The 24,203-nt window shown below is 33.1% G+C and overlaps 1 protein-coding gene across 11 annotated transcripts in view; it reads left to right on the top strand.

Moving 5' to 3' along the window:
* ADGRL3 (adhesion G protein-coupled receptor L3) overlaps positions 1–24,203 on the top strand; it is a 560,304-nt gene that overhangs the window by 445,662 nt on the left and 90,439 nt on the right. For 6 of the 11 annotated variants that reach the window (XM_032459450.1, XM_032459448.1, XM_032459451.1 and 3 more), the window contains one exon: positions 14,527–22,425. The exons of 2 other annotated variants lie outside the window; for them this stretch is intronic. In XM_032459450.1, coding sequence (XP_032315341.1) covers positions 14,527–15,326 — 800 coding nt within the window. In that variant the 3' untranslated portion in view covers positions 15,327–22,425. Of the gene's footprint in view, positions 1–7,934; positions 8,064–12,582; positions 12,635–14,526; positions 22,426–24,203 lie in introns of those variants that run through there. 3 more of the 11 variants (XM_032459445.1, XM_032459455.1, XM_032459468.1) reach the window with 2 other exon arrangements.

Below are 24,203 nucleotides of genomic sequence, written 5' to 3'. Positions count from 1 at the left end.
AGCAAACTTGTTGGCTATTAAAAGTGCACAGTGTGATAAATCAAGATGTCAGCTCTTCAATTTATGACTTTAGAAAAAATGATGAAAGAGCTCTTGGCTTTCAATAAAACATTTTGTCTTTAACACTTTGTAATTTCATTAATTGTGTGGATAAAAGCAGTAAAAATATAAAAGTATGGTTTCTGTGGCTTTAAAATTTGTTTCATACAACTTTTAAGGATAGCATGCAGTTTTTTTAGTTTTATTTTTTATTATAAACAACTTGGTCCTGATTAATATGGCTGTCTCTGTTTTATAAAGTAGCCCTTTAAATTGAGCTAATCATTGCTTACACCCTCTGTAGATTGCGTGTGTGTTGAAATTGTTTTGTTACACAGAAAAGCAAAAAATAGGAAACAAAATATTTAAAATAGAAAATACCTATTGAATCAGTTCTCCATAGTTCTAGAAGTCTCTTTTCTCTATTTACTTTTATTTTTCTTTATTTATATTATGTAAATTAACACATGAATATGAAAATAAAATAATTGGGCATTACAGAAAAGCATATGAGAAAAAGTAATACACTTCTATTAAGCCTCTAGTAAAATTTTGCTTAAACATATTTTTGGAAGATGATTAAAAATATGTTTGAGAATCACTGATTTAAATGTGTTTAAGTAAAACTACCAAAGCCATGTGTGACATTGAATAAATTATGAGTGTCTCTGGACCTGTGTTTCTTTATGTATTGAGTGATGATGGTAGACAATTTTAGAATCTTATTTCGTTGTAAATTCTGAGCTATAGCCTTCCTCCATTGTGTTATATTGCAATTGATTAGGTGATACTTACATATCTAAGATATTTTGGCTACTTTTGATTCACTTTTTCCTCTTTTCTTATTTATATTATAATTACTTACTAAAGAAAGAGATACATCTTTTTCCTTTATACCACTTTTCTTAACTCTTTGAAAAAGAAATAAAAGCCACAGAATCCTTTCACCAGAAAGAAATGAAGGGGGGTGTGTGTGTCTGTGTGTGTCTGTGTGTCTGTGTTTGTGCACAACTGAGCGCACATAGACCTAAAGCATTTTACACACAATTTTAAGGGTTCCACAGTTTCATAGACACCATCTCCTGTGAAAGACTCCTTGCCTTATACTGAAGTTAGTATTCTAATTCTATAGAAAATACCATCGTACATGAAAGTATTTTTACTTGTACAAAATGAACTCTCCATTTGGGGCCAAAATTAATGTCTGAAGGCAGAAGCACAAAGGCATCACTCAGTTGTAACTCTGCTTTGTATATAACTCTGACTTGCATACATCAGCCAACATATATAGTGGAAATGACTTCATAAAAGAAAAATATGTCAAACCAAGGGAGAGAGAACGATGAGGGAATCGAATGGAGGATGAGGCACATTAAGGAAGAAAGAATCATCTGGGTAGAACTCTTTTTTGAAATAAAATAAACAGAACACTTACCATTCCATATATTTATACATTAGAATTTGAAAATTGAGGTGTATTGGCACATGACTGTTAAAGTATGCTTGTATTCAGTTGTTTCATTAGATCACCATTAGATCTTGAATTATAAAACATCACCCGTTCAATATGATCAAATAAGAATGTAAGTACATTTTTTAAAAAATGAAGTGTGGGGCAAAGCAGCATGACATTTCAGTTTATTTTAAGAGCTTTTCCGTATACTTTTGTTAGCCTGCTGTCAAGAAGAAATGGTGTTTGAATTAAGTTTCTGAATGATATAATATAGATTCAAGTGAGATCCAGCTCTCATCTTTTTCAAATCTGTTCTTCACAATTTCAAAGCACACAGATCTGCCGTAGATTTTCAGTCCTCAGTCACATGTATCACACTGAACTGGCCTGGGCAATGCTGTCATTCAGGGAGTCCCAATAGTCATAAACACCTGTTTGATTTTCAAAATGAAAGAAATGTAACAGTTTTGTGGTAAAACTATATGTTTGAAAAGAGTATACTCATTATTCCATTCAAATTTCATTCATTCACAAATTTATATCAACCTCAATCTTCAGATGTAAGGTTAAAAAAAGAGAAAAAAACCCTCTTTTTAAAATGACTCTCTCTTTGATTTTATACTTAATCTTTTTCAGTAGCTTAAAAGTCTGATTTACAAAAATTTGTCAGAAAAACTTCCCTAAGTTTTTCAGTATGTAATATGAAAATTCTGTTTGTTTTCTATCACGCTTTCGCCAGAAATAAAGATTTTGTTCTTGGTCCTCTGTTGACAGCCTTGTTGATGATTCACATATGCTGAAATTCAATGTTAATTCTTTTTCCATGCTTTTTTTAAAGAGCTAACCCTTGTTTCTGATAGCAAGTAAGCAGGTTGACTAGACTGTAGCCAGGATTTTGAGAGTCAGGGAATTAGAGAACAGCTATTTTTACCTAGCCATCTTGAGCTTTTTTACCCTATTTGAGTTTTTTATTTTGAGTCATGGCAGGTTGTGTTGTTTTTTTCCCCTCTAATTTATTATCTGCAGCTAGTATTCAGGTAGCATTTTGTATTTCCAAATAGTTATATGAGTATTTATCTTTGCTTTAAAAGTTTCAGTGTTATGGTCCCTGGCATAGTGTTAAAAGAAAGTAAATCACGTTAGGTATTAGACAAATGGCACTCTTTAAAAATTTACTCAAATTATAAAACTGCTCATAATCGATAAAATAACTTGGTTTTAGTTTTCATACTTTCAAAATGCTGTAGATGTCACACAAATTTTTTATTAATTAAGCAAATAATTATTGAGCTCTAAGAACTGTTCTAGACATGTGGTATAGAACAGTGAAAAAATCCTATGTATTCCCTGTTTTCCTGGGGTTTACATCCCAGTGACATTGGTACATAAATGTTCTTTTCACATACATTGCACTGTAACTATCTTCCCCTTCTACTTACCCACCAACGTCAACTTATTTGTGTCTTCAAACTGACTAACCAGTAAGCTTAACTATTCAGCTGAAAAGCTGTGACAGATGGTCTGTAAACACTGATCTTCTGAAAGTCTTCAGCAATTTCACAGCTATTAGAAGGGAACTTAACAAATCAGAAGTTAGTTGGAGGGAAGAGGAAGAGACAGGATGGACAGAACCTTGGAAAATCGTATCAGAATTCAAAGTGACCCGAGTAAATTGGAGAGACAACCAGAAGCAAACAGAATAGACCTGGGCAAACGACAAGTGAAATGCAGTGCAGCTACAGGGAAAAGACAAAAGTGTGCAATTAAAAGGTGAAGGAGGACAGGTTCTTTGCAGGTTTTAGGTAAGAAATCTAGGCATTGGCAACAATTGAGGTTTTTTTTAAGCACAGTCATTGCTATCTTTCAGAAGTATAACTGAAATGCCTAAATGTGAGTGGATACTGTAGGTAACACCTTCTAGGAAAATTGCACTTGTTTGGGATGGCGACAGGAAAAATGGCCTCTTGGGGTCACGCCAAGCCATGACTGTCCATGAAAAAGTATTAACTTTTTACACTAAGTGAATCAAAGGAGGGATAATTGTTCGATTATTCAGACATCTCCTTCATTCTTTCAAACCGGCAAACCCATAGAGCTTATTCATAACCTTATACTCTTGGCAAAATATTAATCAGCAAACTCTACATCCTATTCTGTAGTTCCTGTTACTGGGCCCTCACCTGTGTTATAAATCTCCACTTTTAGGACTAAAGTTAGTTTCAGTGTTGCTAGTTACATTGGTTTCAAATGGTGCAGGAGGAATAAAAGTGAATGATAGTAAGAAAGCAACTTAATTTAAATAGTGATTCTTTTTCTGTCATGAAAAATCATCCTCAATACCAAAGATAAAGAGGAAATTGGTTTTATTGTTATGTTTAAACAATTTTAGGTTTATATGTTTTTAGGTGTAACAGCAGGTGGTTCTCCAATCAGGTCACTCATTACAACTGTGTATTATTAGTACAGCCGCACTAATTCTGATACAAATGGCTGATTCTGGATTGCATGCGATCTGAGGAAGCAACTTACCAGAGCCACATGGCAGAGAGTGAATGTTGTTCCATTTCACCAATATTGTGTCATAATACAGCCATAACCTAATCCATTTCTATTGTTGCTGGCCTTTCCAGCCTAGCAGAAATTGATGATAAATAAGTGAACTTTAAAACTCTGTCTTCCTACATTAGTAGGTTTCACTGATTAAAGGGCTTTAAAGTGCATTCAAAAATTAGAAAAACACTAAGAAAAACTGAAAAGGAACTTTATGTTAGGAAAGTATAACCACATAGATTATACAAATTTGGAAAGCTTCATTAGAATTCCATTGTGGAACTCCATTTTTGTATGATTAAACTTTTTTTTGTTCTTATATTATTTGCTTTTTAATAACCTAAATGCTAAGCAGAAACCAAAATATTGAATCACCTGCTTCTTGCTTACGCTTGATTCTTCCCAACTCAATTGTTTCCTTATGCTAAAGTATAGGTCATTTTTTAAGTTAAATTATTTTATCATTTATTTTTTAAATTGAGATAAATTGACGTATAACATTATGTTAGTTTTGGGTACATAGCATAACTCAGTATTTGTATATATTGTGAAATGGTCACCACAATGAGTCTAGTTAACATTCATCACCATAGCTAGTTATATATTTTTTTCTTTTGATGAGAACTTGTAAGCAGACCATCTTCTTCTACATCAGCATAGGAAAAAAACAAAAGAATATTTTCTTTGATAAGCTATATGAAGCAAGGAAGAATGTGGTTTGCCATCTTCCCAGCCTGCTGTTTGTTTTCCAATTAGTTTAAATTAAATAATGTGTAGAAATGAAGAAAAGTGTATGGAGATACAGTTATAAGTCCCAGCCATAAAGATCTTATCCTTACTTGGTCTGCGAGGGAGTGTAAAGAGTTTGAGCAATTTTATATTTTTAAGGTTTTACCCCAGTTCATTTTAAGTTGCTTACACCTTTCATTTTCTACTTAAATACTTATTTACAGTAACTTTAGAAAGGAATTACTTGTATTAGAAGACCAGCTTCCCTTTTTTACTTGAAAAAAGGCTACAGTAACAACTAGTAGGTAGCGAGTATGATTTACAGGTGTTTTGCTTTTTAAAAATGTTGTGCCAACCAAGTCCTGTCTCAAACAATTAATCTTAAAGATGTTCTATAACAACAATATCCATATTTAAGATTTACAGTGTTTGTTTCTTATCTGAAAGGCACTATAGCGAACTCTTTCTAGCTTTTGTTACTAATGTACTATATATTTAATTCATCAGTGGGAAATAATATCCTCATATACCCATTTATATGATAAATTCAAGTTCAGTCATGTCACCATGTAAAGACGTTTAAATATATATGATGTACAATTTCAGCAAATATTCATTGATCACATAGTAAGTGAAAACTTCTGTGATGGCTCTATGCTAGTTCTTTGCAGAATGTGTAGGATGAAAACATATATGGCATATTTCCTGAAAGAACTGAAACATTCTAGCTCTAGAGATCTGACAAGCTTTATTGTCCTTTAAACAAGCGTTCAGGTTCCCAAGTTTGAGGTTAAAATATTTATGACACTTAATTTAGAGCCATGATTAAGAAAAAATTTAAATTGCCATGGCAAAGTTTTCCCTTTTCATTTTTTTTAACATTTCTATGAGTCACTAAATGTTTCTGCTTTACTCATTCAATATAAATTACTTGTTACTTTGAAATAATTGTAGCTTCACTTGCAATTGTATGAAATCATGTACCTTTTACCCCATTTCCCTCAATAATATCTTGTAAAACTTCACTACAGTGTCACAGCCAGAATATTGACTTGATACAACCCACTAACTTTGTTCGTATCTTCAATTTTATTTATATTTAATTGTATTTGTGTTTGTTTGTGTTTATGTGTGTGTGTGTTTAGTTCAGTACAACTCTATCACAAGAGCAGGTTTGTGTATACAGCACCATAGACAAGATAAGAGTAGTTTCATCACAGGATGCCTCATGTTACCCTTTTATGACCATCCCACTCCCCTCCTCTTTGCATTTTTAAACCCTGGCAACCACTGATCTGTTCTCCATTCCCGTAATTCTGTCATTTCAAGAATGTTTTATATATATATATATGGAATCATTCAGTATATAACCTTTTGAATTGTCTCTTTTACTCAGTATAATTCTCTAGAAATTCATCCAGGTTATTATGTGTATTGATAGTTGTTCCTTTTTATTGCTGAGTAGTATTCCATAGTATGGATGTGCCACAGGCTATTTAACCATCCACCAGTTGAAAGACATCTGTGCTTTTTCTCATTAGGGGCTATTATAAACAAAGCTGCCTTGAACATTCATGTATAGGCTTTTGTGTGATCATAAATTTCCAGTTCTCTGGGATAAATGTCCAAAAGTACAGTTGCTGGGTGGTATGGTAATTGCACACTTAGTTTTATAAGAAACGGGCGAAGTGTTTTTCAGAGTAGCTGTACCATTTCATATTTCTAACAGCAAAGTATGAGTGATTTTGTTTCTCTTCATCCATGCCAGCATTTCATGTCATCATAATTTTTATTTTAAGTGTGTAATAATATCTCACTACGGTTTTAATCTGTATTTCCTTCATGGCTAATAATAGTTCTTTTCATGAGCTTATTTGCCACGTGTATACCCTCTTCCATGAAATGTCTGTTTATACCTTTGGCCCATTTTCTAATTGTTTTTTCTAATCGTTTTGTTTGTTGTTGATTGTCTCTTTTTTACTGTTGACTTTTGCGAGTTCTCCAAAGTCCCAAATATCCAAAATATTAGTCCTTTGTTTAATTGCAAAAATTTATAAATTTTTCTGCAAATATTTTCTCCTGTTATATATGTTATATTTTCATTCTCTAATATATATATTTAAATTAACATTACCTGCTATTTCAGTCTATCCCTATACAGTTTGTGTTTTCCTTTCTGCAGTCATTTTTCTTTTCTTTATTATCTAACAGAAATTCACATTCTGTCTATCATTTCCATACAATGCCTAGTTATATTTAATAGAGCTGTTTTTCTAAATGTTTCGGGGTTTTTTTTTTTTATTAAATGGCTTTGGAGGGTGGGAGATTGTAATGCATACTGATAGTATGTTAGACACTAAATATATCTGTTCATAAGGAGATGAAAGAGTTAAATTTTGTTCCTTTGCTATGCCAAAGTTCAAACAGCCAGTTGGAAAATGGAAAATGGAATTATATATATTGCTTGATACCATGAAGTTAATATTTTACTTAAAATATTTAAAGGTAATATCCCCATGATTATTTTATCAGCCTTGTAAGTTCACCTAATTAGTATGCTTACTATGGTGTACTAATAAGAGTGATTATATTTTATTTCATTTCAATTTTAAAAATTTCCCTTCATAGAATTTTAAGAAATGTCAAAATCTTCTGTTGTGTCAACAACTGCTCTCCAAATGAGTGTTTTATCATAAATGTTGCCTTTTATTGTTTTAATTGAAAACAACCCAATGGTTTCTGTAATTGAGGGAATGTTTTGTTTAATCTTAGCTTTTCTTTTTGTGTTTTAAACTTTTTTTTCAGCTTTTGTTTTGTGCTTTGTGTTTTGTTTGTATGGGAGACTGTATCTTGCTTTTTTTTTTTTATTTTCATTTTTAGCAAGCATGGGAATATATTCTTGCTTACACTCTGGGAAAGAGAACACCCTAAATGTGGCTTAATCAACATTGTAAATCATTCTCTTTCTTTCCCATTGACTCAGATATGTGCATTGTTGGAAACGTGTGCTTTAGTAGCATATATTTTTGAGTCTAATTAGCTGCCTGCCTGTAATCAGGACTGTGTCAACTGTTGTCATTCTAAATGTTTCCTTTCTTTTCTTCAAACACATTTGCCTGATTGACCTTTTTTTTTTCTCTGTCTTTCTATGGGGCTGCTCCAGGAGCCATGGCTAATCATCTTATAAGCAATGCTCTGCTTCGTCCGCATGGTACTAACAATCCCTATAATACATTGCTTGGGGAACCGGCGGTCTGTAACAACCCTTCTGTCAGCATGTACAACGCACAAGGTGTGCTGGAGTTTATCTTAATTTTTTCAAGTGAGAGTCCCATTTATGTAGCTTTTATGGCCACATTCTATTTTTCTTTCTTACCTCCTGCCTCTTCTTCCTTTTGGAAGCAGACACACAGACTGTTTTCACCTTCCATCCCCCTTGGTGCTTTTATTTTCCATTTTCCTTAGTAAGAAATGGATTCCTTCCTTCTGATAAACAAATGCTTGATTCATCAATATGTGTTTGTTTCTCTGTAATGTTTTAAAATGTATTGTGGTTTGTCAGTAGTTTTCTTGTTGATTGATTTCTATATTAAATATCTATGTATTCATTTTGAGATATGAGATATTTGCCTAAGGTAAGTAAGATAAAGGAAGACTTGATTCAATAGTCTTAATGCTATAGGATCAAGAAAATAATCTTACTCTGTTATACCATCAAGCACTCTCTAGGCACAAAGCATCATTACTAATGAAAGCATTTAGATCAACTCCATGGAAAATTACATTGAAATAAGCCATAGAGAAAAGAACAGTGAGATCGGGCTGTATCCTAGGTTGATATTGTCTGTGTGAACTAGCTCAGGAAGGCCAAGAAATGCTCTTCCTACTGTGGCTACATGCTAAAAAAAACAAGGGTTTTGAATATGGTTCTTCTGTATAACCTCCAACTTTGAATGATTTAAAGATGTAATTGTATCTCAAACAAATAAGCATACATCTCTCTAAAATCACATTCAGTCTAAGCATTTGGACCTAGTTTTACCTTTTCTAAGATAAAAATTTATTAGGGGCACAAGAAGTTTAAAATATTCATATTATAAGTGAAGTGTCCACAGGAAAAAAATTATTCAAGTGGAAGTTTCATAATAGAAACATTTTAGTGAGTGATCCACCTATTTAAAATTATATTTGAAAGAAAATTCACTCTAACACACAGACTTCAATGGTTCCTTCAAGGTAGATGTGAGAGATTAGCAGTATTTAACTTTCCCAGGCAACTTTGAATGAAATTTCTGTTATCCTCTTTGGGGATCTTTGTGGTGTGTGTGTGTGTGTGTGTGTGTGTGTGTGTGTGTGTGTTTCCTTCAGAGGTAAACGATTAGTGGCATGAGTGTGAAAAACTTGATGTGAATGCTTATCCCAGAAAAGCATGTTTTTGTTGCAACATGACCATTGGGTGTCTAAAACCATTTGAGTTTCCTGGTAACGCCTTGCCAAATATGAAGGATGATTTTAAATTATTTCAAAAATACCGAAGTGGGTAGTTCAGAATTGACTTCAGGAATCAAGTCAAGTTGTTTGTCAATGGGATTAAATAATTAAGCAAAGCTGTCAATTTTAACAAGTTTCTTAAGGCTTACACCTAAGATTCACAGACTTAGAATCAAAAGGAGGAATAGAGCTCATTGAATCCTCCTTGGTACATTGCTGGCATTCTGTCAACCTTGCTCAAGTATTTCCTCTAACAAGACCCCCTTCCTATCTCAGGATTTCATATGTTCAGTTGCTGAAATGCTCCATTTGTTATGTGTTTTTTCTTTCCATTGAGCCAAAATTTGCCTCTGGCCATGATGCTTAAGTTTGCCTTCTAGAACAAAGATAAGCAAAGCATTTTTCTGCTCTCAGTGGCAATCCTTTAAATACTTGAAAGCAGTTCATCTGACTTCTTTTAGTCCTCCATTTCCCTAGAAGTTCAACCTCAGTGCTATCAGGAGGCGAGAGCTTCTTCATGGTTATTCCCCTTTACATGGTCTGTCATTTCATTGTAGCACTTAATGATGTGTATATTACACAACGCACCAAATGTGGTTTGGCAGAACAATTTTGCAGACCTTATAGAGACTTGTTTGGGTTTTTTTCCCTTTATTTTCATTAGGCTAAGTGACAGATAATTGTGTCATTAGAAACATGTTAAAGTGTGCTGACATACTAATAAGTTTTGAATGATGTTACATGGAGATTTACATCATATCTGCAAATTAAATCTATTCTACATTGTTCACCTTACGCAAAGAGTTGTTAGGAATTGTTTTAAAATAAGTAAGAAATTTAGATCACGTTTTGTTTAGCTTTTTTTGATTATTCACATAGAATTTCTAATGTCTTATATAATAAAAAACTAGCAATTAGTAATCTATACATTTTCCCTTATTTGGTACCTGCCTTCTTGTCTTCTTTTATTACTGATATCCTAAATTAGGGGATTTTCTAAGGATGGACACTATTATAAACACTATCAAAGTGAAATTCTCAGGACAAGATTTAAAATCATGCCATACAGGTCCAAAGTTCGATTCCTGTGGGGCCTCTTACTAAATATTGCTATTAAGGTTATCAGTAAATACACAAAGGATTCTTCTGAATGGATGTGTTGTTTATGCCAGGAAATTAAATAAATTCTTCTGACTTTTCTTAAAAACAAAAGTAAATAATTTTATTATTGGTTTTCAGAGTCAGAAATGGAATCGTTCAACTATTTTATGTTGTCAAATTTTTTAAGATGTTAAACTGTGGTAGTGCTTAAAATAGTTCTTTTTTTTAAAACACTGACCGAAAATAAAACTTGGTGATTGTCATATTGCTACTAATCTTATGCTTTCAGATGAATGCACTTATATTCTTACTGGCAAGGTGAAATCTTACATGAAATATAGGTGGCTCGGTATGTACTAGAGTGGTTTATGTTAACTTACCACTTGATTCTGTTCTGTTGATCCTTTAATTCTGCTGTACCAGTGCCATCCAAGCAAAGAAGCATTCAGATTTAATGTATCCATTTTTGTTTGTGATACCTTTATTGAAAATATGTAAAGATGTATTTATAATGTTACTGATGCATATAGAGTTAGGAATAAAGATGAATAATATGCTTTTGTTACGTTGGATTTGGATTCTCTTTATGGAAATATTTAAAACTTCATGAGTAGTATTTCTGGACCAGTATCTTCTCATCAGTATTGGAGAATTCAGTTTTTATAAGATAAGTCTCATTATAGATTAACCTGTCAACAAAATATAATACAGAGAAGCCATGCTTTTACAAGATAATTTACATTTTAAAGTAATTTAATTCAGTTATAAAACTTTAAAGAAAGATGTGTATCTTTAGGACGGGATATAGTTGAAAAGTACAGTATGGATGTCGAAGACACCAAGTTGTAGTGTAAAGTGCGTAAGTAAATATTCTGTTGCGGCTTCCAAGCCTAAGGCAGATGTGACGAGACGGAGAGAGAGAGCAGTGCACTGAGTGTATCTAGAGGATTCCCTTTCTGATCCCAGTTCTGCCACTGTTAGCAGAGTGGTGTTAGATAAGGCTTAGCCTCTCTTGGCTGCAGTTTCCTCACCTTGAAAGACAGGAGTTGAATCAGTTATCTTTCAAATGTTATCATTTACAGAAGGAGCCGTAATAAGCCTACAAACAGGTTCCATCTGTTGCTATACTAGTTTGGCTCTTTATTTCAAAACTGATTTTGAAACTTTAAAAGAAATTTCCTCTGCATTTTGAAATATTGTTGGTCTTTTGCTGAGAAGCAAATCAGTTTTTTAAAGTACAAAAACAGTATCTCTGAACCAGTGGTTAAATTATAACAGATTGGAATCTCTTGAAATGATCTAGCCCAGTGACTTCACTGGTTTTTACTTTGTGATGATTTAACTTTACTGTAAACAAAATCAGCAAAAGCAGTTTTTTTTTATCTGATTAAAATATGAGTTAAAATATGATTAAAAATGAGATTTTTAAAAAAATAATTTTGCTAGGAGTGTTTTAAAATGTTTGATTGCGTATGACTGTGCAACAATCTAGAAGAAAACCTGAAATTGATGGTGGTATGTTTTCCCCTTCACATTTTCTTGATACAGAATAATGGTTGGATTTAACCTTTCTCTTTCTCCATAGTTATACAACTTCTGAATATGAGCTTTAGAAATGACAGTATTGATCCGTATTATTTACAAATAATAAAAGGCATTTGTATAGGTACAATGGGAGAGAAGTAACCTTTGTACATAAGACATAAGAGAAAAAACACAATTATGAAAAGCTCAAACTGTGTTTTTTTCCTCTGTATATAAGCTAAAGATTTTATTTATAATCTTACTGAAATTTTTTAAAGTTAAATATCATTCCTTAGAAGCAAGTATGTCCTAACATACACACACAAATATGTAATATTGAAATATATTTGTGGAAATAGTCATGCCTTTACCCTCAAGATTTTACTCTCTTTGGTTGGTGTGGTAATTTTAACTTAAAAATAAATGTGTATTTGAAATTTACAAACTGAGAAAATGCTTATTAAAGACTTTATTAGCATGTGATAAGGGGGTTTCTAATTTTCTGACTAACATTTCAGTATTTTTAATTATGATAAACCATGTAACACAGACTCATGAATTTTGGGGCAGTGGAATTATTTCCTTTGACTCTTTTTTCTGCATATCATCAATTTGCTTTTTACTCATGTTTCTTCTACTGTCGCTGTAAGCTTACTTGTTGTTTTTTCTTTCCTTTTCTTCATGCTGTCGTTTAGAGCCCTACAGAGAGACAAGTATGGGAGTAAAGCTAAACATTGCATATCAAATGTAATTTTTTTTAGTTCACTTTTATTGCATCACATATAGATGATGTAGTTATTAAAAACAGTTCATCTCACAATTTCAAAACTAAAGAACCTATGAATTGACTTATACAAATATATGTTAATAGAGATTAGACGCTTTTGTTGTCTGATTCTTTTATTGTGTCACATAACATAGTTGTTAAGTCTCATGTAATGTTTGTGTGAGTTAAATTGTTTTTAAATTAAGCATTTATTTTTGCTAAGTAATTCATAAACTTTTAATTTTCATTACTACATTCCATCGTACAAATACATGTCACATGCAACATATCCACTTTATTTTACTATGGCTGTTTTCAACCTGTACCTAATGCATTGACAACAGAAATAATAAACACGTTTCAATGCATCAGTCGCTCAACCATAATCATCAAGCATACCATGGCAGCCTCTGCAGCAGCAATCACCCATCACATATGGCCCTTTAAAAAGCATTTACTTTTATTTTTTCTTAACATTGTGGATTTGTCTACAGAATACCTATAACATGAAAATAAATCGCTTCACCCTATGTCTGTGATGGCTGCTTTTTAATGTACTTAATGCATTGCTGTTTTTGAAAACTGTGTTACTTGACTATAGAGTGTGCATCAGATGTCCATATAAAAATTGATATATTTGGGACGCTTTATTTAAACCAGCAATGAACTAGTTCAGTCTTGGTAAACATAACTGCATCACAGATATAGAATGAATGCTGTATTTTCACAATTTAGCCGTCTATTGAGAAGTTTAATAGAATTCTTCAATTAATGTTCCGTAAAGAAATACCCTTTCTTATTTAGCAGTATTGGTTAAATGTTTGTGTTTTATTTTCTTTTGTGGTTGCATTTGAGGTGATTTATGGAACTATTATAGAATCTTGGATTTCTGTTCATTCAAGAAAATGCAAAAAACTTGAAAAAGCGTGTGGTCAAATTATTTCACTGCAGCTGTTTTATCCCAGAATAAGATGTTTAATCTCTTTTAAACCCAAAGTTTAATATGCACACAAAGTCATCACTCATTATGAAATGGAACCTTTAATACTGACACTATGCTTTTAGGAATCACATCACCCAAATGTCTTTACACATTCTAATGACCCTAAGTAATAATGGATTAATACATAATAGTAACTGAAGTGCTTATAACAGAAAAAAATTGGAAAGTAAATCCAAATATTTATGTTTTGAAAGCTCCTATGTGCAAATTATTTTGATGTGCCATTTATTTAACCAGACATTATTTTATGACTACATCATTCTGACAATAAATTTAACATAATCATTTAGTGGTTTTGTGTGTAGGGATTATTTTCAATCTTACAAAATTAAATTTCAAATTATTAGAAACTGCTTGATTCTTTTACTTGATAAATATACTTAAAGTACCACACATGAATTATGTGAATATTATACCTATTTCAATGTTAAGACAATATGTAAAATTAAAGGTAATGAATTATTGAATTGACTTTGATGTGTATAAATTGAAAGCTATGAATGACTACAGCAAAATTTTGCATTATTTTTCTCTAAGTTATAACCAAATATGTTCAGATACTGTCAGGCAATGTTTGTGTGGAAATTGCAAATTCACAGGGTGTTTTTTTTAATCCTCTTAAAGATTAACTTTAAATCCTTCTTTTCAGTTTATAAGATTTCTATCAATTGTCCAAGTATATATATGTAGGTAGATATGTACATATAGGTTTAATAGTATTTTTTATTTCCAAACATTTTATACTTAATTAAAATTGCTAGCAATTTATACATACTTCACAGTCAGATGGTTTTGCTTTTGTGTGTGTGTGTGTGTGTGTTCTCTGGCCAGTTGGATGTAAATGTCATAGTGTTTTGTAATCTTTTTCAGAGGGGCTTCTGAACAATGCCAGGGATACAAGTGTCATGGATACTCTACCACTGAATGGTAACCATGGCAATAGTTATAGCATTGCCAGTGGCGAATACCTGAGCAACTGTGTGCAAATCATAGACCGTGGCTATAACCATAATGAGACCACCCTAGAGAAAAAGATTCTGAAGGAACTCACTTCCAACTACATCCCGTCTTACCTGAACAACCACGAGCGCTCCAGCGAACAGAACAGGAATCTGATGAACAAGCTGGTGAACAACCTGGGCAGTGGGAGTGAAGATGATGCCATTGTCCTGGATGACGCCACCTCCTTTAACCACGAGGAGAGTCTGGGCCTGGAACTTATTCATGAGGAATCGGACGCTCCTTTGCTGCCCCCGAGAGTTTACTCCACAGAGAACCACCAGCCACACCTTTACACCAGAAGGCGGATCCCCCAAGACCACAGTGAGAGCTTTTTCCCTTTGCTAACCAACGAGCACACAGAAGATCTCCAGTCACCCCACAGGGACTCTCTCTACACCAGCATGCCGGCCCTGGCTGGTGTGCCTGCCACAGAGAGCGTTACTACCAGCACCCAGACCGAACCCCCACCGGCCAAATGTGGTGATGCCGAAGATGTTTACTACAAAAGCATGCCAAACCTAGGCTCCAGAAACCACGTCCATCAGCTGCACACCTACTACCAACTAGGTCGCGGTAGCAGTGATGGATTTATAGTTCCTCCAAACAAAGATGGGACCCCTCCAGAGGGAAGTTCAAAAGGACCTGCTCATTTGGTCACTAGCCTATAGAAGATGACAGAAATTTAAGCCAACAAAACTGCTAACACCTGATTGACTGTTCTGAGTTGACATAAGCAGTGGTAATAATGTGTGTACTCCTAAATCTTTATGCTGTTCTTCAACGACAAACACAAACTCTCAGACTTCTTTCTTTTTTTTTTTTTTTTTAAACTGGGATTTTTAGGTCAGCCCAGGGGAGAAAGATAACTGCTGAAATCCCCCTGTGCTCTCTCCTTTCCTGTCCTTTTCCCCCTCAGATGGAGACTTCATTATGTTAATGAACAAGATATGAAGAAAATGGCGCTCATTGTGGCCTTGTTGAGTTATGTTGTTTGTTCTAACATCTCTGATGCTCTGTTACTATCATTACAAGGACCTGATTTTTAAAAGGCCAGAACAGTTGTTTGAAATTAGTAACAATGCTGCATCTAGATTGGAGTGCTGCGCAAACATAAAAGCAAAGCAAACTGTATCAATAGTGGTTTTTAGTCACTCACAACCTGAATTCACCACAGCAACAGTAGTTGTGGTGTACAAAAGAAAACAACAAAATCAGTAATGAAATGGAGGGGAATTCTAGAATTATATGCTAAATGCATATTTTATGATTTGCTGTATTAACTGATGATAAAACTAATGGCAGAAAAAAAATTGAACAATTTCTATGTAATGTACAGATACTAGCATTGCACATGTAGTCTGCTTTCTGTTCCTCCAGAATTTGAGTCCTGTTAACGTAGTGGAGAAAAAAAGAAATTTTCTTTTTCTTTCGTGCTGGTCTTGCAAGTTTGTCTGCCAGTAAGAGAGCAATGTTACCTTCCTTTCTTCTTTCTTTTCTTTCTTCATTTTCCTTTCTTCTTTTTTTTCCTTTCTTTTCTTTTTTTCTTTCTTTTTTTTTTTTTTTTTTTTTTTTGGCCTTTTTCTTTAAAATTTCACCTGGCAAAAAATAAATAAATAAATGAAGCTATCACTTTATAAGAATCATTTTCTAGTAATGCAAACAAATTATTTTTTACAAAAAATATAAAATAAATAAAATTAGACTTCCTTCCCTCACTATATATCTTTATTCAGTCAGAATATTTCCAAGAGCATTTTTGCAAATTAGAGCAGGAAGAACTTTTATGTTTACAGTGCACATCTGTTGTAATGCAAAGCATATTTGGCAAGCAGTTCATCACTAAGACAGTAGCTATGATTCTAGAAGTCAAGAGGTGTCAATAGAACTAGTGGGGCTTCTGCATGTGAAAAATGGGTATCCCATAGGCGTGAAAGTGCTGAATGTTCAGTCTGATCCCCAAGTGGGTGCCTGCACTACCAATTTTTAAAGGAAATTCACTCCCTTGTAGAAAGAATTGAAAGGTCAAGTTATTTTGAAGTGATTTTTTTTAAAAAAAACTCTTCTGTTTATTAACGGCAAAATTTATTTATTTGACAGGATTTTAAGTAATGTAGGAATACAAGAGGTAAATTAGCAGCACATATAATTTTTTTTTAAACTTACAATCCATTTTGTATGGTCTCAAAGTTGGATGACCTCATTACTAATATTTGTTGTAAAAGTGAAACTTGTTTGCCAACCAATAAACAACTGATTGAGATTTAGAGGATATTGTATTGATGTATGTACTATATGATTAATTATTCCTTTTCATTTTTCTCGCCTTTCTTTCCTTCTGTTTTCAATATATAAGCTTTGCTAATCCTCTGTGGCCCAAATGAGCCATGCAAAAGAAATCAATCTGCCTAGATGAATAGACTAAGCACAAAATTATACAGTTTTTGCAGACAAAATAATCCAGAAAAAATGGGATGGGCATGTTTATGTTGGCTGAAATAAGATGCATAACTTACTTTCAAGCAGGTTAATGTATAGGTTACTATGTGCTTATTATAAACCAGCTGCAGTCACACTGCTTATTATGAAAGTCAGCTTCAGTCATAGAAAAATTTGAGTATTGAATTGGGGAAGGGTGGATCATATGTTTTTCCTCCCTTATAAGCTTCACTTTGTTGTTGGAAATTTAAATTCACTCAATTGGCTAAAAGCTGCAAGAATCATGGCAAAGAGAATATTCATTTTATACAGATAGTATAAGACACTTCTATGATTATTTTTCTGTTGTTCTATATATGGATAAAATGGGAGGGAAAAAGTCCTTTCAAAGAAACTTTCTGGATCTCCAGTTACTGAAGAATCTTTACCAGCAGTGTCCAAGCATGGAGACCCTCATGGGGCAAAGTTAGAATGAATTTGCCAAATTATAATTTCTCTTATATTATGTGGGATCTTGGCAGTTTCTTTTTCTTTATTTTTTCTAAAAATCCAAACACCATCCATCTATAAATTAATTTCTTAAATTAAGATGAGAAGGAGTAGTTTAGAGAATAACCAGTAATCTACATAGACAGTTTTAAAATATTTGACAAAAGAAAAACTTCCAAGCAGGGCCAGAGTACATCATAACCTTAATATCACCGCAAAATATCTTATGTATCATTCCTTTTTAGTCACTTGACATAAGTATTTTTTAAGTCTACAGTGTTTGGGTTTTTTTTTTTTTTAAGTTACAGGAGAACCACAAGCTTTAATAGTAATAGGTTTTCTCATACTACATATGGCAATATTAGCGCTGAAAGGTGGGTTAGCCTGTCTGTTACATAGAAGACATTTGGTAATGAAAGAATCCTTTTTTAGACAAGTTTACGGTAACTTCAGAAACACAAACGTAGTCTGTGGATTATAAATACTTATATGCTTGTTTTGCCAATCCAACAGTAATCTGTATGGAAGCAGCTCCATCAATAAGAAGTTAGTTTCACAGAACAATGGGGAAACTACCTCAGTTCAGCTTGCTGATGCTGCCGATTCTGATTTTCTGATACTGCTACCTCCCTGCCCATTATCTTTTATGTTTCATTATATGGAAAGTTGAAGCAGATAGCGTCCCCAGCTCTCCATAGTCCACGCTGAAGAAAATCACCTGAATGCATAAACTGGTGCAGAAAGCCATTCAGTCCTGTCAATTACTACTACGGTCTTACATCAGGATGAAAGGGTGAGATTTTTTTTAACTCGCATGCATCATAATTGGTGTGCTTTCAGAGAGACTTATGATCCTAAAGATTTTCACAGGAAGAGATTGTTCCCCCAAGTTCAGTGTGACTATAATGAAAACAGAACAGTGGACAAAAAAGTTAATTAGGTATACATTTCAACAGAAATCTGTGCATACCTAACATGTATTGATGTCCTTTTTACACTAGCAAGGGTTGATTTCCTGAACTTGAATCTGTTTCACATGCGTTTTCATGTGCAGCAATAGATAAACTAATAATTTAAAAATTTTCTTGTTTTTACCATCTTTGATTGACTATATTTTCAATACCCTGGGACATTGATGACTTACTTATTTGCATATTTCTGATGTGTTTATCTGATTTTCCGTTAAGAAGTAAACTTTCATCAAATATACTATTCATATATAGCACGTTATTTGAATAGAAAAGTTATGCCAATGAAACAAACAAGTTGTTATTTCCAAGTAAAATATTTTCATAACATTTTACACTTGAAACCTCTTTTCCTCTTTGAGGTCTATTTCACATGATACTTTATCAGGACACTAGCTAACAGACCTCATGTTTAGTTGATTCAGAAACTGCTGGATTGTTGCACAGCCCATGTTTCTAATTGATAGTATTTATGGAGAAAGCTAAATTTTGTGAAGGAGAAATAGGCTAGAATTTCAATTAATTTTTTTCAGCAGCCCTTTTTGTTTCTACTCTATTAAAATTAAAAATACTATAGTTGAATAATAAATTGCCATGCTAAAATAATCATAATGACAAAAAAGAACTGACATGAGAACAATTATCTTGAAATAAAAAGTCTGGAAAATGTAGTAATCAAATGCAGATAATGGAAACCCCTTAACTTCCTGTAATACAAATTCACAATGGCTCTTAAATTAAAATGTAGTTTTAAAAATCCCCATTAATCTAAAAATGTTGACGTAGTGATGAAAGGTCTTTAAGATTTTATTTTTTAATTTTTCAATATTAACTTGGTATGACAAAAGTTTCATAATAATGGAGATAAACATATAGTGAATTAGTAATATTTATGAAGGATCTGTAGACTTAAATTTAGGCACTATCTTCAGCTTTTTCCCCACATGTGTTCAAACCCATTGACTAGTTTGTTTACTTAAAAAAAAAAAACATTAAAAACTTCAAGGTCCAATTTTCTGCTTTATTACTGAAACCAAAAGGGAGAGGGAAATATTCTTCTGGGTTGTCTAAAGATCAACTTCAAACTAATCAATTATTGCCTCCTATTAGTGAAAGAATAATTCACTTTTAGAAGCTGTCCGTCAGTATGGTACCAAAGTACCACTGCTGTGGGGCATTTTTCAAAAACCAAAAACTACTCTGCAGTCAATTCAAATAGAGAAATTTCGAGAGAGAGGAAAGAAAGAACCCAACCGCTAATTTGATTTTGAGCAATTCTGAAAATACTGTCAAGAATGTCTTCTTCTCTAACAAAAATATTTGAGATAAAATAACAATATATATTTCCTTCCCAGTATATCATAGTATCAAGCTCTTAAGAATTAATTAGTTCATGTTTAGTAATTCATAATTATAACTCACCACATAAATAATTATTATGCATTTTAAGTAATACTTTAAATATATCTTATGTTATATTTCTGCACATCAATACATCAGGAACATGGAAGCACAAGAGTGAAGCAGCAATGTTGCGAAATAGCTTATGGAAACATTCTTATGCTAATGGGTTCTACATGAGATGCTTCTTTGAGTTCATAAAATAGATTCGATGGATCCCAACTGTAAATTCAACTCTGTAATCAGCAAGTAGGTCCTTTACCCGTCTGAAAAATATTGCTAAATATCTAAATTTTCATGTCAGACTAGAAGCTAAAGTGTTGGTAACTGCTTATTTCCTGCTTAGGCCGTAAGAGGAATATTTCCTATTTACTAGTTAACCTGACTACTTCCTCTCTGCTTTAAAAGGGAAATCAGTCTTCAGCTTTCACCTGTGCACAGACTCACATACCCCATTCTTTTCATTTACAGCTTACAGAGCAAATAGCTTGTTCACAATATTGCGAACTTTGTGATTTTTTTCAATAAAACCGGTAGTTATTATGATTTTGTGTATTCTCATTTGAAATAAAGTTACTGTTACTCCCTCTTTTCAAAAAAATTAAGTTAACCTTCTTTAACATCTAACACCTTTAAGTTCTTATTCAAATGTCTTGATTTCAGCTATTTTGATATTTCTTTTTCTCTCTAAACAGTATGTCATGCAAATTTTTCTTAGTTTGTGTCCCATTAGAAAACTTTAAAGGTAAATAGAAACTATGATGTTTAAGAAGGCATGTGAAAGGAGAACTTTTATATGAAGAAGTCAAGAAAGGCAATACAAGAAAAAAACCTCTAATGGGGTAATGAAGTTTCCCATCATGATATGAACAGAAGAACAGAACCAAACTGGCAAATTTATGGTGAGGTAGCTGGACCTCAATTAGAGATACAGAGATAAATTATCCAGGAAAAATAATGAAATTACTTAGAGTGATAAAAACCTTACATATTGTACCAAATGCTATTGATGTGTTGAAAAAAATGAAATTGAAGTTTATCATATTATAATTTTAACCCGCTGTTTCCACAGGAAATACTGAACACTTTTAACATTCTTTATATATTTCTTGTCTAGCTACACCTTGTCTCAAGGAAACATGACTATTTTATAAATGTTTCTTAAATATTAGTATTTTTGCCTCAATTCACTTTCACTCTCTAACCTGCTTACTCTATTGTACGCCAACACAGTTAATGCTACGAGTAGATTTGTACCTTTTAGGGCTTTATTATGACTCTAATAAACATGAAATTAATATTAAATTGGAATTATGTACATTGTACAAAATAATTCATAACCAAACAATATTCATATTATAGGATAATTCATTATATATATGAATATTACTTTGAGACTGAACAAATAATTACACTGCTGAAAGTATTACTCTCAAGTTCTTCTCTCTCTTCAATTACTGTAGTCAATTCATAAAATTCTGCAGACAGTTGTACACATGACATGTTATCAAGGTACTCCATAATCCAAATGTGTCTACAAGTTTTCCCAATGCTTCTTTCATTCTAGAGTGCTAAAGGAAAGACCTTGAAAAGAAGAGGAAAGTAAAGCTGACTTCTAAGGATCTAACTTAGGTAAACATTGTCATTCAGTATGAATAATTTTGAAATGAGAAGGTCCCAACTCTGTGCTCTGAGGGAGAGGTTATTAAAGATTTACAGTTAGTCCAACATTGGAGGATTTTAAATTTTAAAGGAGTTAAGTTTGTCTCAATGGCCCAAGACTGCAGGATTTCACAATACACTGGCGAGGAAATATGTTCAAAATCCATACCCACACTAGCTTTTTAAAAGTGAAAATTTTCTCAGATTCTTCTGTAGGTGAAACTGGCAAAACAGTCCTGGCTTCAAAAGTGAAATGTATTGGTTGACCTCAAAAAATGTTTGGCAAAATTCATGAATGTCAATTGACTCTTTAATAGTAGGTAGGGTCTTTGGGGATGGAACTCAGGCTATAGTGAGCAGGACAGTGTCCTCTCATGTTGACCGCTGCCTTGTCCTCTAGAGCATTGTTTAATGCCTTGGATTTCAACTTGTCACAGTGTCTTATGTTCTGAATGACATTATGAATCAGGAGAGATGAGGGAAAAACATTCAAAGTTGGTTTTCATGCCTCATTTGAAAAAGATTTTCTTTACCATCCTAAGTAATAAAAGGTGATTTGTCTTGAAACAGCCATGGACAATCAGAATGTATTCATTTATAAACAAGACTTCTTTGTATGTTCTAACACTGATCTTTGCCTATGAACGACAAAGTCAGAAACTGTAGAGTCAGCTTGACTTCCCTTAATGGCCTCTGTGAATGTGTTGGAAAGAGGAAACATAATTTGGAAAAGATTTTCATCCTGCTTTCCTACTTGCCAAGCATTAAATCTAATTCAAAATACATCTTTTTAAAAAAGGACAGTTTATTTTAAAAACCAACAACTAATTGAGCTATTTCTCATTGATAAGGAAAGTTACTTTTTAGGAACAAGAATATAGTTATCGCAGGTTTTGGGTTCTTACATTCTCATATATTTACACAAGGCATTGATCTTATCATATACCCACAAAAATTTAATCTATCGGATTTTTTTCCCTTGTACAACTTTTCCAACCTTTTTTTCCCCTTAAATGCTCTGTACAATCACGTGTAAAGTTATGAGCTACAAACCTCAATAAAAAATATCAGTAAACAATAAGTGATGTAGTCCCTCTTATTATATGGTAGTACCCAAACTTTGGTTTGGAGACAGTGTTTCAAACGGCAGGAAAATAATTGAAACATAGACACCTAATATATTTTCTTACTATCCCCATACCCTACATCCTCCTCTTCACATGTTGGAAGTAAAATGTGAGGCATTCTTCTTTATATTTTCAGAGAACTGCTGCCACCCCAGGTATCTGTAAGTCTACTTGTTCTTTCTAGGAAGAGAGGAAGTTAAATTAAGAACTTAATGTTTGCTTTTAAAGTTTGCCAGTGATGTGATATAATGTAGTCTTAAATCTGCTGCCTGATCAACTTACTTCTCCTCATCTCAAACTGGAAGTAGGAGAGTCAGTCACCAGTGGTCTAAAGGAGAGTTTGGGCTCTGCGCTGTGATGTGCATTCTTCTTTTGAATAAAGGGCCCAACAAATATTTGTTTATGTTGTAGATCACAAGGATAGACATTATATAATCATCATTCGGTACTTTCAAGGATTCTGATTATTTTACTAACTCTTAGCATCAGTAAAATGAGTACAAATATCAGCTGGAGAAATCTAACTTAGATGTCTCTACTCTATAATATTGAAAATACATTTTCATAAGAACTATTCTGAAAAGGAAATGGAGAGAAATCCCTAGCTCCTGAGTACCTCGTTTGTGTCTGACACTTTGCATTGCCTCATTGAATCTTTCCAGTCCTATGGTGAGATGGATTTTTTCATATTTGCTTTATGAAGGAAATGGAAGTTCAGATCTCATAGTCACAGAGCCAGTGAGTTCTGAACCAAAATCTCTCAGTCTAAAGTCCATTTTATTCTTTTTTAACCATGTTGCACTGCATCAACTAAATGATTAGTTGAAAAGAAGTTAACCCATCCCCTCTCATTTAAATAAAGGGAGTAAAAAAACATGGAGCCTGCTTTTAAGGAGCTCAAAGTGGATTCCATTTTTCCAGACAACTGAGAGAAAGAGAGAGAAGTGTCACTGATTCTATACCTTTGAACAAATTACTTTTCTAACAATAGGGCTTCTCATCTGTAAAGTAAATACAATACCTAATTTGCATGTGATACATAAGGTGCTATTTTGTGTGATACAAAATACAAAATCCTCAAGATTTTGATACACACAAAATCCTCAAGAAAATTCTTAAACTGATTTTTAGTTAATACTAAATAGACTCCGTGTGTGTTGTTTTTCAGCAGGTCTCATTTAATGAAAAAAATGTTTTTGAGTTTAAATATATTTGGGAGATAAGCTAAACAAAGTAAAATAGCTTTTTTATTATAAGAATTCAGAGAATGCCCTGAAAAGTCTAAGAGAAGTATACATTGGGCTGTTTCCTAAATTTATTTGGCCCTGAAATCAAGAAATCTGAAGAGCAATAATTTAAAACTATTAACCCATGGAACTCAGTTTGGAAAGCACTGCCCAAAATATTTTTGTTACAACTGAGTTCCCCTGCCCGGCCCCCAAGTATTTTACGTCAATGAAAT

This window comes from Camelus ferus, chromosome 2 (assembly GCF_009834535.1).
Source record: "Camelus ferus isolate YT-003-E chromosome 2, BCGSAC_Cfer_1.0, whole genome shotgun sequence".
In the NCBI taxonomy this organism is placed as follows: domain Eukaryota; kingdom Metazoa; phylum Chordata; class Mammalia; order Artiodactyla; family Camelidae; genus Camelus; species Camelus ferus.
This window is presented reverse-complemented; position numbering and strand designations above follow the sequence as displayed.